At 46.1% G+C, this 27,673-nt stretch overlaps 1 protein-coding gene across 1 annotated transcript in view; it reads right to left on the bottom strand.

The window, feature by feature from the left end:
* The window catches only part of SYT17 (synaptotagmin 17), a 32,646-nt gene extending 5,178 nt beyond the window's left edge, over window positions 1-27,468 (bottom strand). The window contains exons 1-7 of the mRNA XM_029957843.1: window positions 27,315-27,468; window positions 25,509-25,531; window positions 24,008-24,156; window positions 18,744-18,892; window positions 17,701-18,320; window positions 8,770-8,890; window positions 7,949-8,104 (exon numbers count right to left, since the gene is read on the bottom strand). Of these exons, the coding sequence (XP_029813703.1) occupies window positions 7,949-8,104; window positions 8,770-8,890; window positions 17,701-18,320; window positions 18,744-18,892; window positions 24,008-24,156; window positions 25,509-25,531; window positions 27,315-27,468 (1,372 nt within the window). The remainder of the gene's footprint in view (window positions 1-7,948; window positions 8,105-8,769; window positions 8,891-17,700; window positions 18,321-18,743; window positions 18,893-24,007; window positions 24,157-25,508; window positions 25,532-27,314) is intronic.
* Window positions 27,469-27,673: the final 205 nt, after the last annotated feature.

Below are 27,673 nucleotides of genomic sequence, written 5' to 3'. Positions count from 1 at the left end.
AGGTGCAACTCCAGCCTGAGCTTTCCCCTTGTCTCCTACCAACCTCAGTCACATGGAATCGCATTTTACCAGTCAACTGTTTTGCATGTCACTACATAACCAACCCATGGGGTTGCCTAGCTGGCATCAGCCCTGGCACCAGATCCAGCCAAAACACCCTTTACCTTCCCCTTTGCCACCACACTGAGACTTGCAAACTACCTACCTGTGAAGAGCACGACTGCAAAGCATTTGTCATCTGTGAGTTACGTGCAATAGTACAATTTAAGCTGGCATTTCAGATACTAATTCATCCTTTGATTGAACTTATTAGCAGCCTTGGAATGACCAGGGAGGAGCACTGACTCAGAAAATTTCCTTAAGCTAACTTCAAGGCTACCAGTACCATATATGTGATGGGGAAAAGCTTGTGACTTGCAGCTGGGGCCGGTCACAAAACCTCTGCACCTCCTGCAAACCCTTTTTCAGACGTGCTCAGCAGTTACTCAGCAGTTAAGGCTGTGCTGCACCACCAAGTACGGCCGCACAGCGCCTCTGCTGCTGCCTCTCTGGGAGTAACAGCAGAGCAATCTCAGCGTGCTGGAACAGCTGAGAGCTCCAGCACAAGTAACTAACTCTTCTTCAGTCACCTACATCGTTACCTGCAACACAATTAAAACCATTTAACTCAGAGAAAAGAAAAATAAGCAAAAACATGCCCAAGGCTGCACATGGGCAACTGAGGGGCAGAGTCTCCCTGAGGACACAGGTCTCACAGGTTCTCTGGCAGAACCACACAGTGTTTGCACTGACCCATCAGCACTTCCTGCACTTCCCACTTCAGCCTCAGCACTTGGCAAGGTCTCAGAAAGTGCCCCCTTCACACACCTGCCCCACTTGGGCAGGTAGTGCCTCAACCCACCCTCGGCAGGCAGGAGCCAGTGCCCAGCCCTCTCTGTGCTGACCACCAAGCGCTGCCACCAGCCACTGGGGGTGAGCTGTCAGGTTAAGTAGGACTGAAAACTAATTCTGAACTGCTTGACATCAATATTGAAAAGCTATTTAGCACAAAGAGGTGCTGCAAGGAGCAGCAGCAGCTGGGCTAATGATGCACACCGAGAAGGTCACAGGTATGGACCAAATCCTGCCCCTTGCTCCCTGAGCATGGCCCATCATATTTAGTAGAGAGGAGAGAAAAGCACAGGAAAAGATGCCGTGGTTTCACATTTATCAATTTAATCTCTGTCAGGCTCTGATGTGCATGTAAAACTCACTTCCCAGCCTCTCCTCTCCCTGCAATGTCTGCACCTGCCCAGTTCCAGAGGGAACTGGAACTACTCGAGCGTGTGGCCGAATCCTGGCACAGCTCCAGCATCCAGCTGATGCTCCACGAGGGAGAATGCCACCACAACAGGACACTCTCTTTGGAAAATCACCTCCCTCCCTCAAGGGCAGCCCCTGTGCTCTGGCTGGGGCACGCAGGGAAGGGGACCCTGCAGATGCACCCCGAGCCAGGCGTTTGCCTAAGCAGGGTCTGGCCTCAGACAGGGAGAGGAAAGTCCTGTAGGAGACAGCAGGGACCCAGGGTGCAGGGAAAGTGCAAGAGCACGAGTGTGTCTTACAGAGATCTCAAGGGCATGCAGGGCTGACACCTCATGAAATTACCTCATCAGGAGAAACTGGAGTAACGGGCTGGATGCATCTATCACAACAGCCCAGAGGATACTGAAAAGGAGTATCTACAGCTGGCTTTTTCCACCTCCAATTCCTCCTTTTTTAAAATCGCATCTTAATTCTCTGCACTATGAGCCCCAGATCCAACAAAGCACACGGATGGTTTCACGCATGTTTACACACCTCACACAAAGAGGCTCCAGCACCAACCCCATACAGCACCTGCACGAAGGCAGGGATGGTCGTGAGGGAGAGGCAGCCTCTGCCTTCACGACCATCTCCTCTGATGGCCACAGGGCCAGGCACAGGCATTCCATTTCCAGACACTGCTCTGCCACCCACGGCAGCTCCCACCACCAAGACTTTTCCTCATTTGATACACGGGGAGATTCTGGCCTTGCAAGACATTTGAGCAATTCCTTTCACCACAGTGTGACCCAAACAAGATGAAGTGGAGAGGCAACACTGCTTAAATTAAGGGGCTTGGCAAAAGCAGTAAGCACTGATCAGCCTGGAGAGAGAGGGACTTGCTCCTTTCTTTAGGAGAAAAATATTCCCCCAAAATTCCAGAGAACTCCAGCACAAGCCATTTCTGCCACATCTGATGTGGTACATTTAATAATTAAGGCCACTTGAAGAACCTAATTCTGCCTTCTAAGCAAGCAACAGATTGGCTCAGAAAGCATTAGCATATTGTTGCTCTCACCAGGATTAATGGTGTTTCACTCCTCCTCGTTAAAGAAGCCAGTGTGCTGCAAAAAGCCAAATCCATCCACGGAGCATCTTCCCTGAGTGACCCTGGGCCAGGATTGGGGCTGCAGGACTCCACTCAGTACCTCCAACCAACCCTTGCCACCTGCTCTGCTCTCACCTGCTCCAGGCTGACAGACAGCATCTGTCACGGAGTGGGACATCCAATCCCCCACAGATGGGGATTGAGAATTGAGAGCAACAGGGACCTTCCTCCTCCCAAAGGGGATTTGAAGCCTTTGCACTGTACCTCTGCAGAGAGGCTCTGCCAGGCAGGGCAGGCTTCAGGAGGCCACTGTCTCCCCCTGCCAGCACATCTCCCTGTGCCCTTCTCCCAGCACCCTGAGGTGTCCTCACGAGACCTGCTGGGACACCTGGAGTGGCCACAGCCCCTGGAGCAGCCTGGAGCAGTGCACTGCTCTCCTCAGACTTGGGCATGGACCATATGGTGTCTGCTGCATAAATGCATCAAGTGTTTTATAATGCCAGACACAAAGGCCAAATTCTGATCTAAATTAAACAGGTATAAATCCCCAGAAAACCTGGTGCTGACATCAATGGTTTTTTCCATTTTTTCTCCTTTGGCTAAGGTGGGATTACACAGGTTTAAGCAAGGATTAGACTTTGCTTCTGAGCTCCAGATATGGGAAATATACAGACAGTCCAATACTTCAGAAAGACACATTTAATAGACATTAAGAAACAATTTTCCAGCGTCAAGTTGTCTAATTATCCATCCATCTAAAAGATGCTATGGTGCCCAACACAATAGTGTTTAAAAAAAGAAACCACTTCTTCCACCAGCATTCCACCATGGGAAAAAAAAAACCAGTTTAGTTTGACTCATACATTAGGGAAGATTTGTTCCCCATATATGTGTGCAAAACACAAAGTGCCTGAATGTTTGTTGGGTTTTTTTTTTGTTGCAAAGAAAAAGCAACAAGAGAAAGGAGAGATGAGCATCTGAGTCAGCAAGTCAAAATGTATATGTGTGATGACTCCAGATACATGGTGGTTTCCATCCTGGCATCTCAAGGTCATGCTTCCACACAGCCAGGGAAATCAAAATTCAGATGTATTTCAGGGGAAGCCTGAGGACAAAAACATTATCAGCCTTCAACCTGCTCAGCTAATTGAGATATTTCAAAATCAGTCTGTTAATTAAAAAAATACCACTGAAAAGCCTTGCTATCTCTGCATCCTGTTCATGGAACATTTACAAATCTCATGCAGCAGGCAAACACCAGAAACATCACCTCGTCTCCAACATCTACACCACAAATCTGACCAGCAGAGCTGATGGTGAAAGACAGTGTTAAGGGCTGAAGAGAGAATGCTCATGAGCTGCACCCTCAGCCAGCACTTACAGGGAAGATCTCACCAGCTGTCACACACATATCAAGGTCAACATCTCCACCAACAAGCAAACTCTAGCCCAGTCTGCTTCCCTCCCCCAGGCAGAGCATCCTGTCCTGCTGGAGCCATGGCAAACTTCCACAGGGCAATGGGGCAGTGGGATGAGCCCCACCACTGCTCTCCATCAGGTACCATCAGCCCCAGTGCTGTCCTAGCTCCAGCTATACTCCCAGCCAGGTCAGATGGCAAAGCAGGTTTTCCCTCTGCAATTGCACAGACAGTACCCTGAGCACGAAAATGATTTTTCCCTCTTTGGGGACACTCTGGTCTCTTCACGAGCCATAAAGATCCTGCCACTGTAAACACGTACAAGAGTTTATTTAAATGGAGAAAGACACACACAGTCACCACGAGGACCTTGGGGAGATAAATATTCCCTAACTGTGAATGCTGAAGGTTGCCTTTTTTATGGTAAGTGATCAAAAGATGTTAACGAGTCACCGAGATGCAGTTTGCCCTGGAGTGCTGATGGTTTTTATTGGGCCATCTGGGCTTTACTGCAACACAAACAGCATTACTGACGATTGTTATTAACAACATTATAATCATTAACAAAATACTACAGTGCTCAGATTTCAGGTGTTGTCCACCCTCCCGCTGCACAGCCCAGGATTTCTGAAGGTTAGGCTGGGATTTAGAGGACAGCCTGCCCAAAATCCAGCAGTGGGGACAGCACAGGGTCTCTAGGCACCCAGCATCCAGCTCTCCTGAGCACAGAGGCTGCATCTCAAATAATCTTTTTTCTTCTTGGAAATGACAGCTTGCAGCCCTGCTGTCAGGACCAAATTCCACCTTCCCCTTACCACTGGACAAAGAGTAACCAACACCTTTGTTCACAGGTATACACAGTTAGGAGAACACCCTGCCTTCCACAGCCTGCCCCATTTCTCTGCAGCAGGTGAGCCCATGACTTACCTGCACTCAAGCACAAGGTGGCACATGGGGGGATGATGTCAAGTTGCCAAAAAAACAGGAAGTGGAAAAAAGAACCATCCAAGAGTGCATTTCTGTTAGATATGGCTGCTTATTACCTAGACAACATATTTGATAGAGTAAATGAAAAATCAAACATCATCTCCACCAGCTGTTGACTCACTCATCATCTTTTTTTTTTCCTCAGGACATTAGACTTGTTATGAGTATCAGTGGCTTTCCTGTTTTCAGCCTCTTTTGGTGAGAAGCTGTGAACAGACAATACTTGCAGCAGCAATCCTGACCCTGGATGCCTCTTCCTGGAGAGGACATCCCCACCTGAGCTCATCCCACCTCATTTTAGGCACTAAACTGGGACATGTGAGTTAATGTGGAGTGACAGCTCCAGTAAGCATCAGAGGTAGGAACAGAGGGCAAGGCAGAAAGGCAGCTTGTACAAGGTGTCCTGCACCAATGTGGAAGGAGAAGCATTTTGGTCGGTAAATGCCAATAATTTACAGTATTGAATCCTTATATGCCTGAGGAGGAGGAAGGATCAAAGAATCAGCCCAACCACCACCTTTCCCAATCTTGGCTAATGCAAAGCTGTCTCTGTGCACCCCATCTTGGAGGCACTCACTGCCCCCCTCCTAATCCAGCCATGCTTCAACCCTGGCTTTGGTCTGAGTCCAGCTCTCCAGAGCACCACCAGGAAAGCAGGGAGCAGGACGGTGCCTTACTGTCCATTCACAATGCTTGCACACACAGTCCTGGCTAAATCACAGCAAAATGGTGGAGAAATCCTTACTAGAGTGCACTAAACCCAGATGGTTTTATTCAAGATGCACAACAGAAAAACACACAGGGGAAAAAAAATTAATTCTACTTTGTCTGGATAGTGCCTTACTTTGCAGTGTGGTACCAGCCCCATCAGGAGCCTGGAGCCCCAGCTGATGGGAACTGGCAGGATTCCATGGCTTTCCAGTGAAGCCAAGCCAATGTAAAGACAGCTGCAGACTGGGTCCAAAATATGAAGCCACAGAAAAGGTTCCTCTAAATTATTGAAGACATACTCACTTCTGGCTCCCATGACTGCTTTTACAGCTCCCTCTCTCCATTCAAAGCATCATCACCCACCCGTTAAGCAGGATTATTTTCCTTTTCAATTGGACTTTGACTCAACAGCAAATTTAATTAACTGACCTAATGGACTAGAGCTGTGTATTGGAAAAAAGAAAAAAAAGAAATAATAAACAACTCCCAACAAAACACACAACAGAAAGAACCATTACTGCAGCAAAAAACAAAAACAAAAACAAAAACACCCAAGTTAAACCAAAACACCCAAGCACAGCAGGAGCAGCCAGCCCGAGGACACCCACAGCAGTGCCATACCCAAGCTGTGTGCCACCCTTCAGTCTGAGAGCAGCCAGGAAATCCTGCCCCACCGCTCTTCCAAAAAGCTCTGCACATTCCTTCCCAGCTTTGGAGCCGCTGGGGACATTTCTGGCCTGGGATTATTTATTGCAACGTTCAAAGCAAGCAATATGTCACTTTGAAAGTGAAGCACCACTTACAAGGCTCACCGCTGAAATCCGACTGCATGATGTATGGTGATAATTCAGCCAACTTCCCATTGGCTTATTTTGAGACTACATCCCTTTGCACAGAAAAATTTAATCAGAGATCCACTCATTAATACTGACTTCATCCACTGTGGTGAGGAGCAGCATATTCCCCTCACCCTCCTGTCTGCACACAGCTGCTACTCTGTTTGCCTTTTCTGCTACTAGTAGGAAAAGTGGAAAACAAAGAATAGAGTGTTTCCCACCTGTCACAAGATCACCTGATGGAAGCTTCCAAGAACAAACTCATCGCTGCACATGCAAGGTACAGTCAGGGTGACATGCATGCAAAACAGTGATTAATTATAGATGTTTTGCTGAGGAAATTTCTGAGCATGAAGGGCAAAATTTAAATTGCTGATCAGCATCGCTTTTGTCCTAATATGTTTGGAAACAAACTAACGGGTTGGAATTAGCCTCCTTGTACCAGCTTTGACACCTGTATCTGGCATGTAAAAAGTAAAATTAAAAAATACTTCAAAATACATCCTTTCTGAAGCAGATTCCTTTCTTTTCATCAAAAAGGGGTGAGTTATGGGTGGAAAGTTGACAAAAAACGTGTCTGTGAAGCATGAGAGCCCAGTGTGGTGGAAGAGTGTGGGTCCCACCACCCAGCCCCTCTGACCCTCCAGACAGCAAGATGGTCTGACCCTGCTCCTGATGGTGCCCGAGCTCCACAGCTCCATAGGCTGGGTGAAACCACAGTGTGAGAGGGAAACCCACCCTTCATCAGGGTCCCTGCAGCCCTGCTCAAGATCTCTCTGCTGGGAAATGGCAGAGAATGCCACCAACCACAGCGGGTCCCTCGCCCAGCGCTGCTGCCCAGCTAGGGACCATCCCTGTGCTCTGCAACTCCTGCTCCCACCAGCACCTCGACTGCCAAGCTCTACTGCCTGGTTTTATGCCTCAAGAACAAAAATAGGAGATTCAGAAATTGTTTAAAAATAAGAATTCCTATCCCAGCCAAACATCTCCAGCGCTGACAAAGCTCTTGAGTGAAGTCAGCTTGGGACTGCTCCTGGCCCACAGCCTGCATGGTCTGTGTCTGGGTCCACCTCAGCTGTGCCACACAGGGCTTGGCACTGAATCTCAGTCCTTCAGAAATAAAGGCATGAACAAACCTGCTTACAGAATAGGAGAGGTCAATGTGAAACACCTCCAGCTGCATCATCTCACCAGCAAACCATGTCGAATTTCTGCCAGTGCCTGGGCTCTGGGATCATTCACTACTGCCCTCTCATTCTTCTCATTTTTGACTTTGTGCCCAAGTTGGCTGTCACTGAGAAGCGCAATTAATGCTCCTGCTCTTCCTCTGCACAAAAGCATTCCAAGTGGCACCAGTTAAGCCAGGATTGACACAGTGTGCTCCCAGCCAGCTCCAGCTGTTGGGTGGCAATGCTGGGAACAGCTTCTGCACAGGACAGAGTGCAAATTAAGCTTCCCTGGAGACCCCAGCGATGGCCACCCCTTGCAGGGTGGCTACTGGGACAAACACTGCCCTGCATGGGCTCATCTGCACACCCACAACTGCTGCTTTGTTCACCCCAGAGCCAACCATGACCATGCTGAGCCAGTAACACCACCACAATTACCTGTGAACACCAGGCTGGTATTCTCCAACTCTTCCTGTGGAACCTTGAAGCTGAAGGACTCATTGTAGAAGGGATCTATCGTGCCCCGCATGCAGGAGGTCTTCTTAGTTTTTGTTAATTTTAATCCATGAACAAGCTGAATTTTCACAAAGGGATCTGGCAAAAAGCACAAGGCACAGGCTCTGCATTACAGGCATCATGAGTCAGTACCCCTGTTCATGAAGGCTGGGCACTACAGGGATGGACCACGATGGGAAACAGCCTTTGGAAATGGTAGGGACTTGTACCCCCACACTGCTCCCAGGGATTTGCAGTGGAGACAAAAGTCAGGCAGCAGGATTAAAAACAGTCCTTGCCAAAAACCACAGTTAATGACAGCCTTGATACAGACCAAGCACACTGTTCTTTTTGGAAAATGCCGATATTCTGGCAGCAGCAGTGGCTGGGGCGGGGAACATGGGAAAAACACCTGAGAACGTAAGCATGGAGCAGTTACCAGCCAGCATGCTCAGAGCCAGCAGGGAGCACTGCCTTACAGAACACAAGGGGGGAACATTAAAGCTCCTGGTTCCTCACCTCACCCTGGTACAGAGATTTTTACTTTAAATATGGCAAAGGTATTCACAGGGTAAGCGCTCCAAATACTTTCATTATTCTTGGTTATACATTTAAGACGAATATCCAGAGCCTTGTATTGATAAGAACTGAGCATCCAAATCCCCCTGGGTCCCCCACAAATTGCTGCCTCACCACTGATGTGCTTTAGAGGCACATATATATAATCTGTGCATGAGTAATGTGAGAAATGCACTGCCCTTTACCTGAACCTTGGCTCATGTCTGTCTGAAGGAGCTGTTTTGCTCTAATGATGTCCACGTTCAGTCTTCCCGCGCTGGGTAGATAGTTTAGTGACAACAGCAGCTCTCCCAGCTCCACTTCATTCTGCAAGGAAAAGGCAATGTGGAAATTTAGAACAGAGCTCAGAGGGGAAGGGAAGAGAAGGAAGAGAAATTAAATAAATCCCATTTGTCTAAGTGCCTGAAAAATGAATTTTAGTCACGCTCTGAACTGCAACCAAGAACCATCTGGTGGCTCCTCGTTCTAAGCAGAAACAAGAAAAAATACTATCCCCAAGTGAAAATTGTTCTTTAATCACTGATTTTTTCCCCAGCTTTTCAGCAGCAACGCAAAGAAGACCTAAAAGGAGGCAGAAATACAAGGTCAGTAGTTTTTACCTGCTCCATTTTGAATGGTTCCAGGTGGTTCTGATCTTAGCCACGTGCAGAACATAAATCCATTCGAGAAGATATTACCTTTACTTCCCAGCCCCCAGGGACCACACCAGCCACTTGGGAAATTCAGGCATGCAGTGGTTAATGTATCCCTGAGTCACAAGAAAGCAGTCCAGAGGAGACATTCCCTCAGCATCCAGCCATCTACCCAGAGACCACGGCACAGCCTGACTGTGCCCTCGCTGTTCATCAGGCTGCACTACTGCCACAGCTCTGCTTCAATACAGCTGTGCAGCCATTATTTCTTTTCCTTCTACTTAGTGATGCTTAAAACTAGTAATTAAAGAGCTGGAGAGCTGATATCACTGCTCCTCTTCTGCCTTGCACAACCTGGCTCTGAGATGCTCTCGCTGTCAGATGCAAAATACACACACTGAAACAACTCTGGAGCCTGAAAACACACCAGCCAGTCCAGGAAGGGCATTGATCCATCTGCCTTGTCCTGCCTCAGGTCCACACAGGAGTGCAGAGCTAGTTCTTCATCCCAAATAGTCAAACAGTTTAAAACCAAACTAGATCAGGTGGTTACAGCCCATTTCCAAGAGGAAAAAGAACAGCAGTGGTATTGCAATCATAACAAAAGGCTTAAATATCTTTACTGATGCCCCATATATTAGATTACAGAAACCAGAAACTAAAGGGCTGGGTAGACAATAAAGTAAAAAGCTCTGAGAAACAGTCACAGCCTGAACTGACCCGAAGAACCAGGTTCATCAGCAGATGGGGCAGCACACAAGGCACAATCCCTGGCAAGATATCAGTGGCTCAGGGAAACTGAGGCTGGGCTGCTGGGAAACCCAACCAGTTCATGGCTATTCAGCTGCAAGTGGAAAAGCACAATTTCCACTGGGTGCAGAAGAATCAGAGGGCTCAGACCAAACCCAGGAGCAGCACAGCACCTCCTGCCTGGCTGGCCAGCAGCCTCCAACAGCTCCTGCTGATGGCAGGTCACTTGGCTCCTCACCCAGCAAGCCAAGCACTAAAAGTGATGTCAGGTAATGGCATTAGAAGTTTTTCCCAAGACACTCGTTCATGCTTTTCAAGTGTGCCCATAATTCTGTTAATTATTTTAAGGGAAGGAACGTGCAAGCCCCACCTCCACAGAGGCCACGGCAGGATGGGTGTCCTCAGAGCCAGCAGGGGAGAGCAGCCCCACTGCAGGCAGCACCAGCAGCATTTGCAGCCATAACACAAGGTCTTTTCAGAAGGAAGCCCAGATCCCTGGATAGCTCACCTCCCCAGGCAAGTGACTCAGCCTTTTCAAGGCACTTAATTCCAGCAGCCAACTGCCTCTGATATTATAAATGCATTATTTCCAGCTTAGCCACGAGGATCTGGGAAACATGCTTCAAATCCTGCCCTGGTGCCTGAGGGGATGTCAAGCACTCGAGAAAATGAATCAGTTGCCAATAGTCACCACACTTTCCTCCCTGGCACATTACACTGGCACTGCCCTCACTGTGCTGCTGCACCACATCCACCAGGTTTCTCCTGCAGTCCCCTGCCGTCATTAGCAAGCAAGCAAAGAATTCACGGGTTGCCCCGAGAAGCGGGAGGTACAAGGCACACCTCCAAAACCTATGGGAGGTTTTAGTTCCCTATGCTTTCCCCGAAAAGCTTTGTTGATGTGACAGTCTTGCTCACCTGCCCCTTGGAAACACTCTGTGCTGCTGTACCCACTGACCCCCGAGCCCACCCCCTTGTTCACAGGCATCTTCACCAGCATTAGGGCACGCTGTGCCGGGGGCAGCATGCACAGAAATGTTCTGTCACACACACTGGAGCATCCCCAACCCTCAGGCTCACGCAGGGGCTGAGCTGAGAAGAGGGATCATGCACGAGAGGTGTCATCAGCACGCTGTTCAACGGAGGGCAAGGAAGTGTCTGAATTTTACGTTTCCTGGGTCTTTTCATCAGGAAACTAAAGTGTTGTTGGTTTTGCCTTCAATATTTTGCTCACAGAAAGCAGTGTGCAGAGGTGCCCCTACAAACCTGTGCTAAGGCATCATTTCAGTTGCCATTATTATGCTGATGACGTGCTGAATTCTGCCAAGATCCCAGATGACCCTGGAAAAGCAATTTCCTGTTTGATGAGATGCTGGGAGTGACACCAAGTCTGGGATGTCTGAGACTCTCCTGAAGCTCTGATTAACATTTCACTCCTGGCTGTTCCTCTCCACAGCTGTATTACACAGCCAGGTTGGATTTGCAGCCCTGGGCTCGCCTGTGATCCAGAACCTTCTGCAGTTACTGCCTGGGTTGAACCCAGAAATTTTGAAGCAGAATTCTTTTTTCTTCTTTTCTGTCATCTCTGAAACACAAAGAGGCTCCCCCAAAGGAAGATGAGCTTCTAACTCATGCCATTTGCACATCTTGTTTGGACCAGGGTAATTCCTTGCTCACAGCCCCCCAGACTGTTTGTTGTGCATTGCCATAACACCAGCAAAATTCTGCAGCTGAAACCCTCCCCAGTGCCCAACGGGAACCAGAGCACATTACATCAGCACAGACATCTATGCAACACTCCTAATGAAGTTTCAGATTGATTTTCTTCCTCAAGGTTATCTGTGATGATACCTCCAGGCACATTAAAAACCTGATGGTTTCGAACAGTTTGCTCTAACAGGTTTTCTACAGCATCCTGTGACACACAGCCATCATTTTGGGAAGGCTGAGCTATTAAGGATCAGAACCTGAAAAAAAACCCAACTTACCAATGGATAAGAACAGTGTTTCCTACTTAAGGTATATCGAAGAGTCACAAAATCCCTTCTGAAGTGTAAACTGTCTTTGCATTTTGGACAGCCATAAGAAAGCCTCTGCTGTACAAAAAGCTTTAGGAAGAAGATATCCTATGGAGAGGTTCTGCCCACAATGGGCAACCCCTCCTCTGGGCTCTTCCTCAGCAAAATACACCCCACAGCATCCCAGTCCTCCACAGAAAGGGCAAACAACACTGAGGGGAAAGGGGTGAGGTGACTGAGATGGCAGCTGGAAGCAGAAGAGATAGATAAGGATAAAGAGAAAACAATAAAGAAGAAAAATTGCTCAGTGATGGAGCTCTAAAGACTGAAGAGAGAAAGGAGGAAAAAAACCCCCACTAAAACGGAAAATACAGAGTGAAAGAAAGATGGTAGAATGTTATAATACAAAATAGGAAAACAAAAACAGGTTAAGAGCTAAAAATACTGTTATCATGACAGACAATAATCCATCATGGCTGTCTGTCTCAGTTCCCACAACTCCAGTGACCTGAAGGGTGGGGGTATCCTTCCCTCTGCCAGGCTTTGCCCAGGGCATCTCCCACACTGGCCACAGGTGAACTGCCAGGTTGATTTCAGCATCCTGCTGCTGAGCAAGCATGGCCCCACATAACCAATCCACATTCATCATCAGTGATTCTGCAGCATTCCTTCAACTAACCAGCCACTAAGCTTTTGGATAGCTAAAAAAACAATGGAGAAAAAGGAAAAAAATCCTGACAACATTCCCTTTCATATTTAATTTCCCATGACTGTCACAAACGTGGATCCCCATTTCACACTGATGCACACAGCCTTGAGCCAGCTGTTGTGCCAACTCTCTGAACTAAATCTGTCTGTCCAGCACTTTCTGCCTGTATGAGACATGGGGATGGCATTAATTTCAATAATACACTGTGCTACCAAATGCAAGGCATCATCCCCATTCCCCAAGGATGGCTCCTCCTCAGGGCTGCAATGGATAAGCCAAGGAACGTGGGCACCAAGAGCAAACCTGGTACATGCACCACTGGGGGCCTCCAAGCCACGTGCCATAACCTCCTGGCAGAGCAGATACCACTAACAGCCAAGAGAATGTTCTGAAATCAGTCATTACCTGAAATCCTTTCTCCCTTTTCCTCCCCAGCCAAGGCACTGTAAGAACAACAGTGCAGTACTTGTAGGCTCATCCCTGAGAGATGGGAACGAAAAATTGCAAAGCTGCCATGGCAAAGCCACTCTGTTTGTGGAGCACATACCATCTTGAACAGAAGAACTGACAGGTCATTCTAGTGCACTCGTAGTATGAAGTTAAAAAAGCAAGTCCAATACATACTCCCTCTACTACAAAAATGGCTTAATTTGAGGGAAGGAATTTCATGCTATTTTCCCACCACAACCAGGCAATTTTTTTTTCCTTTTGCAGAATGATCTCCAAGCTCTCATTACCGCTGGTCTAAAACATTTATTCCTGCCCACTCAAATCTGCCAAAAGAGAAATGAATCATATGTCAATAAAACTTGGGGTCCTGAACATGTGCTTCAGAATTAGTTTTAGCGGCGAAATGTGCGAATCTGAGCCCAGCTACAGCAGGGCCTGCCAACTTCATTCATGGTAATTAAGCAAAGCCACACACATTTCAGGGGATATTTAAGGAGCGCAGAGTGTTCCTATGGGGACTGGACTCAAGAGCCTTTCCGTGAGCTTTAGAAAGGCATTAATTACCCTGCAAGAAAAAGCCTCCCAGAACTACCAAAGATAAAGAATTTGGCAATACCTGCACTGACATTTTCTGCAAGGAGTAAGTCCTTCTGCTTAGCTGCTGGGTCTGATGACACATAGGGCAGCAGCTCCCCGGTGCCTCTGCTTTGGACTCAACCCCACTAAGCACTGAATGTGCAACCCAAGCTCAGAGTGCTCAGGTACAGCCTTCTGCCTGAGGCTTGACATCGAGTAGTTTATTGCACTGAGAGGACAGCCCACTGCTCACCCATACTCGGTTCTCTGACCATCCCTTCCTGACACAACGAGCAGGGCAGTGCTGCACCACCCACCTCGTTACAGCCAAGGTAAGTTCTCCAGCTGTTCATTCACAAGCAACTCCATGAGCTGGTAATGAAGATGATTCTCAATTAATGACAATCGGCTTTTGCCCATTGAGGAGGTAGCTGTACATCCCACCCAGACCCCAAGGTAACGAGCTTATCTTGGTCCTGCTCACATTGGAGCCAGTGGAGCTGGTTGTTTGCTATAGAAGCTGGACCATGCCTCACCTGGGAGAAGCTCAGTGTCCCTGCTGACACTGCACACACCAAAAGATTCCTGTCATTCCCCTCCTTTTTCAGCTCACTGGTGCTGGCACAGTCCTGTACTAAGGCAGTGATCCAGCTCTGGGCTTGATAGGGCTCAGCATGATGGTGGGACAAGGACTCAGCACTTGACTTTATCCACACACTATGCCAATGGCTTCCAGGTGGAGACAGCAAGTGCAGAAACAGATGTTCTCCTTAGCCCATACCATTTGGCCACTTTCTCTGCTCTTCCACAAACCCTGCCGCCCTGCCACTCCCACCAGTACGAAGAGAAAACTTTCTCCACAGCTCCTGCCATCTGGATTCACTTTCCTCCCTTCTCTCCAGCTCATGATGGTTCTGTCTATAAATTCCAGTTAAAAAAGAAAAAAAGAAAAAAGAAAAATTCACGTATTTTGTGCCTTTCATCCTTACATATCATGTCTATGACTGTCTGTGTTTCTCTCCCTCTGGTTACTGTTTTTCCAAGCACCTGCTTGAGCATTTTCTCCAACTGGATCTTTTATCACTGCGGGGGTGCTGCCAGCTGCTGCTCCGTGTCACAGCCCGGGGGCAGCCAACCCAGACTGGCAAATTTCCCTCAAGTAATGATCAGAACTGCACCACAGCAGCTTTGTGTTGCTCTCCAGAATCCAAGGAGAGCAACCTTCTGCAAAATAAAGTGCTACTGCACGTAGATTTTTCTTTTTTGCCCCTGTCTATCACGATCTCACAACACAAAGCACACTTCAGCAGGCTCAGGTTCAATCCAACAAGAAACTGATAAAGGCTGTCTGTCCCTCAGAGAATCTAGCAAAAAAATGAGAAGTATAAAAAAATTGTCAACATGTCAAATCTATCATTCCACAGGCAGGAGGTTCCAACTAATCATAAAAACCCCTCACAAATTTCTAGCACGAAGCATCACTGTTATCGAAAGACATTAAAATGCATTTTTTCTAAGCAATAAGCTTTACTGTTCTGCTTCTTCCAGGATTTATTTTAACCCTTTGATCAATTACTTTAACTTCAGTTATCACTAAGAAGAAATATACCTCACTAAATGAAAATCTTATCATTGAGAAAATGATAAGATGGGAAGATGATACCAAACATCCTCCCAGGATGTCCTGTACAAGCACTGTTGTGCACTGTTGTTCCCTTTGCAGTAGCAGTCTGCCAGTTGAGGTAAAAAGAACAAGGAGGTATGAAAAGACCAAAACAAGGCTGTTTACTAATGAAGGACTTTGCTTAAGTTTTTCCATATGATAGCAAGGAAATAAATTCAAAAGGGTTCTAACGTTAGGCCTGCCCATTCAAACAGAGTTTTCTCTTTCTCCTTCCTTTTATAAATATCAGAAATGACAACTTCTGCATAAATAATTTATCTTGAATACTGGTGAAGCAGACAGCACTGCTGAAAACAGCAGCAGCTTTCAATAAAACTTTGGAGAGGGGGAAAAGGAAGAGCTGGCTCTGAGCTTGGCACACAAAGGCAGAGATGATCTTGTCTAATCAAGGTCTGTATTAGCTGTGGAATGAATCCATGTTACTCATAAAGAGATACATAATACAGGGAAGTATTTATCATGCAAAAGTAGGGGGTGGCAGGGAGAAACAAAACTGCATGGTGGGAATCACAGGAGGATAAGGGGATGCAAAGAGGAGAGCTCTGTCCTCAGATGCACAACACACAGCCCGTGATGAACTGCTGATATCAAAAATAAAAGGAAAAAAATTGTTGCAGGCACTTGTAAATGAACATCTGGGGGAAAGGCTCAATGAGGAGAGCCCAGGGACATGGTTTAGTGGTGACCTTGGCAGTGCTGGGTTAACAGTTGGACTTGATGATCTTAAAGGTCTTTTCCAACCTAAACAATTCTGTGATTCTATGATTTCCCTTACAAATCACTTTGTAACACAATGGTTCCCTTGTCCCTCACTGTCACTCTACTGAGCAAAGCAGATCTCACTGACATGAAGACATGCCCTACATAGACACTTTCAGGGACCCCATGATTTTGATTTGTGCACAACTTTCAAAACTTTCCTTTTTTGCCTGAACACCGTTCAAGAAAATCCTGCAACGCTCCTACAACTATTACAGCAAATCCAGTTGGCTCTCCTGCAGTTACCTGGAGTCTTGATCTTCCTTCTCCTTACACAGTGCAGCAGGTCTGAGCAGGAGGTAAAAGCACTCCCAGCCCTGCTGTGTACACACAGAGAGGCCAAAGCAGAGTCAGAGCCCGAGCTGGCTTCACTTATAAACACTGCTCGGGGGATTTCACTGCCACAAGTGCCTCATCACAAGTTTCAACTCCAAATCAGGCTCTCAGACCCACACTGTAAATCCGTAGTGAGGACAATGATTTACTGTTCATCCAATACCTCTGGCTTTGCCACCCTTTTGCGAACACAAAAATCAAAGAAAATGTGAACCATACAACTGCACACAGAGTTCGATTCAGCAAAGGCTCTAAAACTTAAAAACTGCAATCCCAGAGCAGGCAAGGAACTGGGAGAGGCAACCTCATTACACCAACCTTGTGTGAAACTTCTGTCCTTAACACAAATATTTGAGATGCTGCTCACACTACGCTCTTTGCTTGGTTTTTTACAGTATTCTGTGCTTCCAGCTATGTGGGTGATACTGCTAATAGCAAATTTGGTCGCTAACCACCATTCCTGGTTGCAAAGCTCAGAGTTTTCCACTGAACAGCTCTTTACCTGGCTGGCAGGGAGATGGCCCTTTCCTGAGAACAGAGGTAAAAGCACACAGGCCCTCTGCATCTCCTCTTCCCATCCCATTGCATGGTTGAATCTAGTTCAAAACACATACACCACGCCACTTGCATCAGACAAATATTTATGGCAAGTTTAGTTCCTTCAGGGACGTGATGAAAATAAATCTACCACTCCTGTGCAAATTTTTGCTCATGCATTATGCCACAAGTCTGTAGAGATTTCATCTTCTGTATGCTTAATTGAATCAAATCATTACTGAACTGGCATCAGTGTTTCCCCTCATGACCTCAAAGCACAGGCATGTTAACAACCACAGGAATGACCTGGGTGGGACAGTGTCCCTGCAGTGCCTGGGAATGAATACAGGTCCCTGCAGTGACAAGAAACATCTCCCAAAGGTGAAGACTTCCAAAGCAGTCTTGAGTTGTTCTCATTTCAGCTGACACAGGATCTTTGGTCATGCCATCTCCTTTGAATATTAAAGACAGCTCCTCTACCTCACACTTATAAAACCAGTCATAGGCCCACATTATTCCATCCCAGAAGATTTTGTAGTAACAAGATGACAATGACTAATTAGAAACTGCATTACTTGCCAACAGGCAAAGGAACCACACAAAAAAAAAAACAAACAACAAAATAATGAGAAAAATGGCACCAATAATTTGATAAATTCTGTTACCTGAGAACTAGGCACAAGGGCTTTCCACCAGTGTCCACCTTTCACAAGGTCTACATCGCTCAAGGGCATTGACACTTTGCCAATAACACAATGGCGTGAGAATTTGTCAAAATCCACTACAGTTAAAAGCAGAGTTCTTCTCTGGGCTTCTAAAAAGGGGATTTCAAATGTGTACCTCTCCTCAAACACCGGGTTCTGCGTTTTGCGTTTCACGCCGGTCTGCTTGGAGTTCTTCTGGTCAGGAAGAAGGCAGATCTTCACGTAGGGGTTGGAGTGAGCCATGTCTTGCCTTGAACCATCGTAAGAAATTGGAGGAGGCAGATCTTTAGCCTCGATGACTCTCACTATTAGATAATTATGCAACAGATCATACTGTGTGCTAAAATGCAGCATGCCCAGCTGATACTTCGACAAGATCTCCTCATCTGTCAAGGAGTCCATATCATCACTATTTGAGTCAAGAGAGTACAGTCTTGGTTCAAATTTTCTAAAATAGTCATCTGGGGTGTAGGTTTTCCGCAGGATAGTTGGCTGAACTATTTCTTTCTTAGCTCCTATTATTCCAAACTCGATAGGTTTAATGTCAATCAGCGGAGAACTTGGCCTCCTCGACTCCAGACCTAAACAAGAGAAATGCACAAATATGATTGTCAGAAACTCAACTGAAGCAATTACAGGTGCACATCAACTTCAGGTGCTTCTTTGGGTACAGCTATCCTGTGTCTGTGCAATGCAGGCTCCACAGCGGGACTTTTCCCCATTGCACTGCCAACAATTAACAGCACCCTTAGCTACACCAAAGCACAAGCCCACCCACACTTTTCCCTCCCTGTCCATTTTCACGTGCAATTACCACACACATATGGCTCAGCAAGAAAAACAGGGCTGGTCCCTTCTACTGTGCTCCTGCAGAACAGGATGAGATTTGAATCAATGTACCTTCAACTTGACTTGATTCCCTGTCTAAAAGATGAAAGAGAAAGCACTACAGTTTGATTTTCTTTCCCACAAGAATTGCATTAATGTTGGAAGGACGACCTTACTTGAAATCCGCCGCGTGAGGCTGTAAGTGGACCGTGATGTATCTGACGACGACCGCCTTCTGTCAGGGGAAACATCCTGAAGAGTGGGAGGCAGCTCGCTGATTGTATTATCAGAGTCTCCATCTTTGTCCTCATTTTGGCTGCTTATCCTGTTATAAGGAGAGACCTTTGGATGATTCAACCCAGTACAAGGAGTATATACAGAATAACAATGTGTTCTGGCATTCTGGGTCTCATCTAGGGTGCTCATCCCTGGATGCTGTGAGGTATCTCCTGATCTATCTGGCAAGCAAAAGGCTGAGCAACTGACTTCAAACCTATGTAAAAAACAGATTCTTTATCTTTCTGCCTGTCTTTCAAACAGAGTTTTATCAGTATTAAAGCACGACACAGGCCACAAAGGCACATGTAACTCAAATCTTGATCAGAAATATTATACTTGTCTCTAAGGAAAAAAAATAGGAAAACCAAAACCCCACAAACCACAAACCTCAAACAGCAGCTTACTGCTATAATTCACAGCTACACTTTGGAAGCACAGACTTTACCAGCAATGAACCATCATGGCAAACCTCTGTGATCAGATATCCCAAACCTACCACACACCTTCCAGTAAAATATGGCTTTGCAGGTATACCAGTAAAGTTTCAAAACTCGATCTTATAAACACAATTCATCAAGAGCTATTTACTGACATGCCTTTTTAAATAATTGGCTGCTTTTTATCCACTTCTATAAACCAGACAATTCTCACCAGACAGTAATTTTACTACCCAGGGGTCTTGGTGGGAGCAGGGAAGTTGGCAGGATCTAAATGACAAAGCAAATTTTGGTGAGAGCTGTAGCAGCTTTGAGAAGACTCAACAGAAGACTGGCATCACAGAGAAGTCCACGTGTAACTCCTGTTTCAGTGTGTTTAAATACATACACCTGCACACAAGTTGTTTTTGTATACAACAACATTCTGGTTGCAAGCCTCAATGTGTCACAGCTGCAGTGGCTCCAAAAAGCAGTGAGGACCTCCCAACTTGACTGAAAGAAGAGCAAGAGCAGACAGTAATAACTAGAGGAGATAAAGTCTCCAACTGAATGCTCAGAGGGGAGCGCTGCCAATGGAAATGAAATCACACAACGGTGCATGACGTGTGTGCATCTGTTTTGCATCATGCAAAACAGCTCATCCACGAGACAGAAAATAGCAGCAGATCACAAGGAAAGTGTCAGCATGAAATGAGCAAAGCAAAAGGGAATTCTGTGTGTTTTGCTTCCAATTCACCCTTTCTACGTGCGTGGCTCAGCTGTGTATAAATGAAGTAAGTTGAATCATTTTCATTAGTAACCAATGACTGGAACAGAGCAAATCACATACTCTGCAAGAAGCAGTAAACTTGCAGAAAAGCCCCCCCAAATATAAAAAAAACCAACAACCAAACCCCCAAAATCAACTGGAAATTCTTATCCAAACCCATGAAGTTCACAGCAGGTTCTATGCAAATCTCACCAATTCAGACTCACACAACTCATCTACACCAAAAAAAAAAAAATTTGTTAATAATCAAAACCAAACCCTATGCTAAAAGAGGCATACAATATTTGCACAGCTCTGCAACCCATTAAAGGCAGTCCAAATCATGCAGTTTGATATATAATCAGTACTTGGAACACAAATAGCTTTTCCATGTATAAATGCAGGTCTACACAATCACAGGTGGCATTTGGATATGCTTGTGTTTGAGAAGCAAACGCACAGAATGAGGCGAAGGCAGGGTGAAAAGGGAATCAGGAAGAGAGGCATTAAGGATGTTCTACAATGGGTAAACGTAATAGTGAGTTAATAACATACAGATGACCTTTAGTAAGGAAATTGCTACTGAGCCACAATAATTTTTCCTCAAATAAACTTTGGCTCTGGTTAAAGCATCTCTGTTTCTGTTTAATCCGAACCTTTGGAAAGAGGAGTCTTGTCCTGATTTCAATTCAGCCTCACAGTGTGCACTGTTTATCTTTGGGGTTTGTGTAGAATATTCTGTAACAGTCAGCTCCAACATAAACCCTCATTCCCAGCCCATTTCTGCAAAGACCAGGATGCAAGTGCTCCTCATGAAATAACAAGAAGCCACCAGGCACTCAGATCAATACAACTGGACTCACTGCAGGAAGGGTGCTTTTTTTCCCCCTTAAGTTGCCACTGTAAAAAATTCAGAAAGTGAGAAAAATCCATAGTCTCCCAAGAGGAAGGGCTTTAACTTGCAGCTTTAACATCCCTCCTGAATTTCCAGGACAATGAGGTGTCTCAGAGCTGCCAAAGGGAAAACCTATGGACAGAAAGCAAAGGATGGGTCTTTAAGCACAGGCATTCAGATGTTTACTAGTTCACCAATGAGGACCATAAAAGCAGTTTTCCCCAGGGGAGTGGGTAAGGTGGTGAGGAATGAACAAATTGCATTCTGCATTACACCACTGTCCTGGGCTCATGAAGAAATGGCAAGGTGGAAAGATCTCAGCTGAAAACTTAGATCTATTTTTAAAACACTTCCAGGCTGCAAGCAGGACAATAAATTGATTTGTTCCCAAATTCAATGCACGCATACAAATGCAAAATACAGTGATGTCAAATCTGTTTTTCCTTGCAGGGGTTTCCACTAACTCCAAAAGCTCCCTTTTCAAAAATAAGAGTTAAAAAAAAAAGAATGAGGGGTCAACTGGCATACACAGATCTCTGAGCACTTAAAAACATACCCATTAAACACCTTATTCTAAGACCAAGTCCAAATTCTTACTCTGCTCACACATCTAACTCCAGACATTGTTCCCTACCTCCAAAACCACATCTGGATATTTAAGAGCATAAGATCAACACAGTGAAAACAGGAATCTTCTTTGGCTTCTGAATTCTGAGCCAACAGAGGCTGCATGGGATCATTTCCACCTTAAACCTGCACACACAAAAAGCTTGGCTCTCGTGTTCATCAGCAAGCAAAACATACTGAATCTGGCTCCTGCCTTTTACTTTCTTTTCCTCTTCATCTTCCAGATTCCTGTTCCTCTACAGGCTCATTTTTTCTCCTCTCAATCACATCCCCTTGACTCTTTTACCTCTCCATATCTCCTCTGCTCTCTTTGTCCTCCTCACTTAAATAATTTCTGGGTTCCCTCACCGTTTTCCAACAAAATCACCCTGGAAACATAGATTATTGTCACATTTCCTGGCATTACCCTGGGTCCATCTCAGCTCAAGAAGAGGAGCCCACTGCCCTTTGAAGCAAGCAAAGCCTGATCTCCAGCTTCTAAATCAATGTGTATTACAGGCATCTTCAGAAATCCCAGGATTTAAAACAGTGCCACAGGAGATGGTGACTTCAGTGATCCCAAGGCATGGCAGCATCCCTGTACCCTCAAAAAGCAAAGCTACTTCTCTCCTGTGTCCTCCTCTTTGGTGCCTGCTGCCCCTCTCAGGCATTATGTCTGGGAACTCACCTTCTCTCAGCACTTAGGGAGACCTTAACTGCACCAAATCACCTGAAACCAGATGGAAAGATGGATATGTGACCTGGGCTGGGGTCCCAGGGATCTTCCCAGGGTTGTGAGTGTCCATAGGTGAAGAATAAAGCACAATAGGGTTGAAGAACCAGGTTGTTTTTTCCAGAGTATGTTGTCTTCTGCTTATGGCCATTCCAGTAAGTTACTGTAGGGGCTTTCAGACAGAGCTGGACTGGGGGGAAACAATACAAGCTGGAGAAAGCATTTTATGAGTCCAAAGGTCTCCATGTTCACTATCTGTGGCAGAGTCCAACTCATCTGCAAAGCCACCATACCTCTAAGTTTTGAGTTAAGAAGAACAGAGCTTCAGTGCCCACAATGCCCCTTTAGCCACACAGAAGGATCCAGGAGTCATAAACTAAACCATGGTACAGTCACCCCACACCTCCAAATACACAAGATGTCCCTTCTGCTACTCAGCACACCAGACAAACTCTGAATCACCCTCTCACTACAAGCCCAGCTACTTGTTCCCAAGATGTAATTGCTCCTGTACCAATCTTTCCACGTCCAATACTGCAACCTCATCACTGTGCTCTCCTGTGCGTGATGCTTTCCTATTTAGCATTGATTTTGTTTCCATTCCCCATTAATTGCAGGTGAATCCATTTCTGGGCATATATCACACTCTTAGATATGCTGCTTCACATTTAAAAACCACTCTAACACATCTTGAACAGCTCTATTTTTATTGCTTCAGTATTAATTACCATCCTATTCTACCTGGATTCAAAAGAGTGCACAGACAAGACTGCGATTTAAACATGAGAATTTATTTCATGCAGCACCAAGACATGAACCTTCCAGCCCTGAGATAGAGCAACAGTAGGTACTCACAGGAGTAGGTAAAATCACCTGAGTGTCTCAGTGCCTAGGTACCAAACTCTGAGCATCATATGATGCACTAAAGAGGCCTCTCCTGTGTCACAAATTCTGGACACATTGTCCATCAAACAGTCTGCTCCCACAAAAGACAGCCCAGCCCAGCTGACAACACAGCCACTAAAACACTGGAGAGTTCTGCTCCCTTCTTGGTTTCCTTAATGCCTCCACAGGGTCACCTCTGTGCCGCAGATTCCCAGTTGAGAGGGAGTAAAACAGGGAAGACTTCACTGACTTCCTTTGTAATGGATTTGCAAATACACTAATCAGAGCTCCAGACAGAACCTGGTGCTGGTGCTGTGGTTCTTTAATGATTTGAGAAGAAATCTTGAAGAGTCCTAAGGTGACGCAAGAGATCAAGTCCTGCTAAATGAAACTTTAAATGAATTTCCCCTTCAGAGCACGTACGAGCTATGCCTTTCATCTGCCTATATGATAACCACCTTCACGCTAGGATAAGAAAATATTTCAAAACAACCTCATCAGCATTTCAGCCAAGTTGAAGTGCTCCAAAGGGCTGGTCCATTTGAGGAGGAAATAGGACTGAAGATGAAAGGCATCTTTAGAAAAGGGCACACAGCTAAACCAGCTATCAGCTTGCTACACCAGCTGACAAAACAACTTCTGTCTTACCCATCAGAAAAGGTTGTTACAAAGACTAACCTTGCTATTTGAGTTACCAGAGCTGCCCTTTGTCACCTTGCTGTGAGTAGCCTGCGTTCCCACCCTCAGGAGGTTCCTCCTTTCTAAGTGGCACCCTCTGAATGTCCCACTGCACCAACACCCTCATCACAGCTGAGCAGTCCTTGGGTAAAGCTAGGAAATCGTGCATCTAAACTTACAGCCAGGCTGGAGTTTGAGCAGGAAAAGGTCCCAGGATTTCAACTTCATCTTCATTTGTTTGACAACAGCTACAGTCGAAACACTTCTGACAACAATTTCTACAAGTCCACCGGCACAGCAAGAGATCCGAGATCCTAGCGAGCAGACCCTGAAGCCATTGGAAACCAAAGTACAACATTACAACCCATCAACAGCTATGGAGAAAAAACATTCAGCTGTATTTATGTTTGTGTTTCTGCAACAGAACATTAAGAACTGTATTTATTTCAGCTATACCAACAGACAAGTGCTATGCAGTTACCAGCCCAACCCCACCGATGCCATAACAAGGCAGGGAAATAAGCATTCTCCACAGGTATTTTCCCTCTAGTAGAGATTTATTATTATGTAGGTTGGCAAGAGGGTGGTTTACAAAACACTGTGCTGTAGCAACATGCCAGAGTAGAAACATGCATATTCCTTCATGAACATCAACAAACTAATAGATCAACAAATGTACAACAGAAGGAATTAAAAACAGAAGGTAAGTGAAAGCTCCAACTTAATCCAGCAAGGATCTATTTAATTAACACAGCAGTGTGAACACACCTGGTCCCTGCAGATGTACCAGTTAACATTTGTATGATCCATACACATATAGCATTACAGCCCAACAAACTCGCCACTAAAATGGATTAGCCAAAGAACACTATCCACGTCTCTCCTCTGCTATGATGATTAATTTGTTGAAGAACCTTCCATGATATTTTTTAAAAGAACTTAGTTGACCCAGAAAAATACTTCATTTCTTAGGCTTCCATGATGGCACTGGCAGCACCACCTGTAACAGTGCTCCTCTGCTGTGACAACCAGGGGTGTGAGCTCCCCATCCGAGGGGCAGTGGCCTGTGGCCCCACCTCCATGCCATCCCTACAGCCTTCCCTCTGCTTGCTTTGAGAGGAGCAGAGAGATAAATTTTAGCCCATTTCCCACCCACACCAAGTTCTGCAGTTCATGCAAAGGCTCATTAAGCAGCACAAGGGCACTGCTAAGAAAGGGCACCACTCCATAGGCACGGGGGAGACACGCAGCTGCCAGGGCACAGCACCTGCATCCAGGGTCAAACAGCATTACAACTGTGTGTGACCTTGAAATGTTCCTAAGAAGCTGAAGAAATAAAGCACATAAGATTTTCTCCACAGATATCTCCCCCAAATACTCGAGACATTTGCAGTATTCATGAGTGTACAGATACAAGGGCATTACCACACCACGAGGGGTTTCCTTGGAGGAACTCTGATTTACAGAGAAGACTCCTCAGAAACATGTCTTTCTGCTCCAGTAAAACACATATTTCTTTCCATAAACAAAATCTGGGCATTGAAAAACAAAAATTACCAGCCCAAAATGTGGTGCAGTACTTATATCTAGGACATCAGCAGAGAGTCAGAAAATACGAGACAATCCCCTCAGGATGGTGCGAGGAGACAGAGTGGGGAGTGAATCATCAGATTAACTCACCTCATTTATTGGTTCCAACTGTCCTTTTAGACATCCAGAATGAAGCAAAGGGAAACAAAATGAAAAAGACAAAAACAGGTTAGCAATGCTCAAATAACTTTAAATTTTCTGCCATGACATGCCCCAGCCTGGGATGAGCTTGAATTTCTGGCAAGACAGTACCCTGCAGATATTAGAGGAAGGAGAAGTCTCCTGACAGGGCATCAGTTTCTGCTGTTTCCAGTCCTTCTCCACCAAGCTTACTCTGCTTCTCCTTCCCCAGGAGCAAAATTCCCAAATTCGTCCTGGAGCATCAGAGTCCTGCTCATTGCTCATTGCAAATGGGGTATCACAAGTAACCACTTCTTTTATTTTCTTTAATAACCTGTCTCTAATTGCAGCAACTACTTGCTGCTGACAGTAAACCACATCAAAATTTTCCAGTGGGAAAAAAAAGGCTTCTCTCCAGATTCAGCCCATATCAATGCAGCTTCAATGCCAACTTGTTGCAGCAACATTTCTAGGAAGGGATACAGACTGAATACTCTCCATTATGTACACATCACTGGGCACCTTCAGCCTCATCCTCAGATGTGAGTTGAAGAATACATAAGACAGAAGTTAAATGCTTGAGCCACACGCTCCAAAAATCCACGCTGCAGCCACCTGCCCCAAATCACAGCCAAGAAGTCATAACAAACCAGTGTTTTATTCACAAAGCCGCCCTTGCAACATTATATTTGACTCATTTCATTTATAGTTGGAGACTTAGTAGCATTTCTGATGCCTGCTGAAATGTCTTTCCTATCGCGTTCCCTTGATAATGCCTAAAAGTTTCCTAATTGTCCCAAATGTCTTTCTATAGGTGGAATCTCTAAAAAACAAACCCAAACAACACAAAACCACAGAACAAAAGAAAATCGAAACAAACAAAAAAACCCCAAACTTCATTCTACTCTTCCAGTGTAGGAATTGGTTCCTAGCTTTATGCTCATGACAGGGGCAAGACCAGCCTTTTATAAAGAAGCTGGGATGTAGAGGTTCCAAGAACTCTCCCGTGGACCACATTTTGGTGCAAGTCTCCCTTTTAAACTTCTTGGAAGCCACTGCTTGCCAAACAGGCCACCACTTGTTAGAAGCACACACTAAAATACCAGAAAAGCTGAAGTGCAATATGACAAGACAGCGATTACAGATAACCATGGACCAACTGTTTAAGAAAACTGCAAATGGTTTAAAGGGCTTTGTCATTCCTTATTAATGCAAAGTTGCAGTCAAAGCTACAGTGGTTTAGCAAAGCTGCAAGGAGGATATTTAAATTGCTCTAAAACAAAGCAGCTGGATCCATGCCACTCAATCAAATGCCGCAGCACGTGCCATGAGAAGAAACTGGCTTTTCCAAGTGGCCCACAGGGATGCACGGCAGGCTCGTGTTAAACAGCCCTCCTGTCACCATCAGTCACCAGTGACGTGAACCCAGCCCTGTGTGCCACCAGCCCAAGGGCACACACAGCTGCCCCAAAAGTACCATGAGAAGTGAGCCTGTGACCACCCACAAATCTCCACCAGGAAACAGGAGGGCAGGGATAAGAACTAAACGTTATAGTGCTGGAGAGGTAAACAAGTCACCAGCACCATACAGGGCTGAAATGCAGGGCCCACGAAAGGAAAGCAAACACGACCACCTGTTCATCACACCAGGCAGGTGGGTCAGGGCTGGGGAGGGGCAGAGGTTTAGGGAAGGATGCAGCAGTGAGCTGGTGCTGGGGGATCCCTGAGAGCACAGCTGCTGCAATGCACTCAGCAACCCCCAGAGAAGAGTCCAACCCCTGGGGTCGGGAGGCACCGTCATGCCCTGCCACGTCATTACAAGCTGGTCGAGCAGAGAACAGCCTAGATGGGAGTCTCCAGCCCCGAGTGAACCCTCATCGAGGGCGAGGTGCACCCCTGAGCCGAGGCTGAGTGCGAGGCAGGGCTCCATCTCCACACCCTGCTGCAGGGGCCCAGTCCCAGAGTCTGCCCGGGCCTGGGTGGGGGTCCCCCGCTCCAGGTCAGCACAGACACCAATCCCAACCGGCTCCACAGACCAGTGACAACATGCCACGGTGGCAGTGCCCCTGGGGATTCTGCAGCAGGGTGGGGTCCTCACTGGTGACAGACTGTATTGTGCCCCTGCAGTTACACCC

The sequence above is a fragment of the Manacus vitellinus genome, unplaced genomic scaffold (assembly GCF_001715985.3).
Source record: "Manacus vitellinus isolate BGI_N305 unplaced genomic scaffold, ASM171598v3 scaffold_12_pilon, whole genome shotgun sequence".
Classification (NCBI taxonomy): domain Eukaryota; kingdom Metazoa; phylum Chordata; class Aves; order Passeriformes; family Pipridae; genus Manacus; species Manacus vitellinus.
Note: the sequence above shows the minus strand (reverse complement) of the source record. Positions and strands in the feature narration are given on the sequence as shown.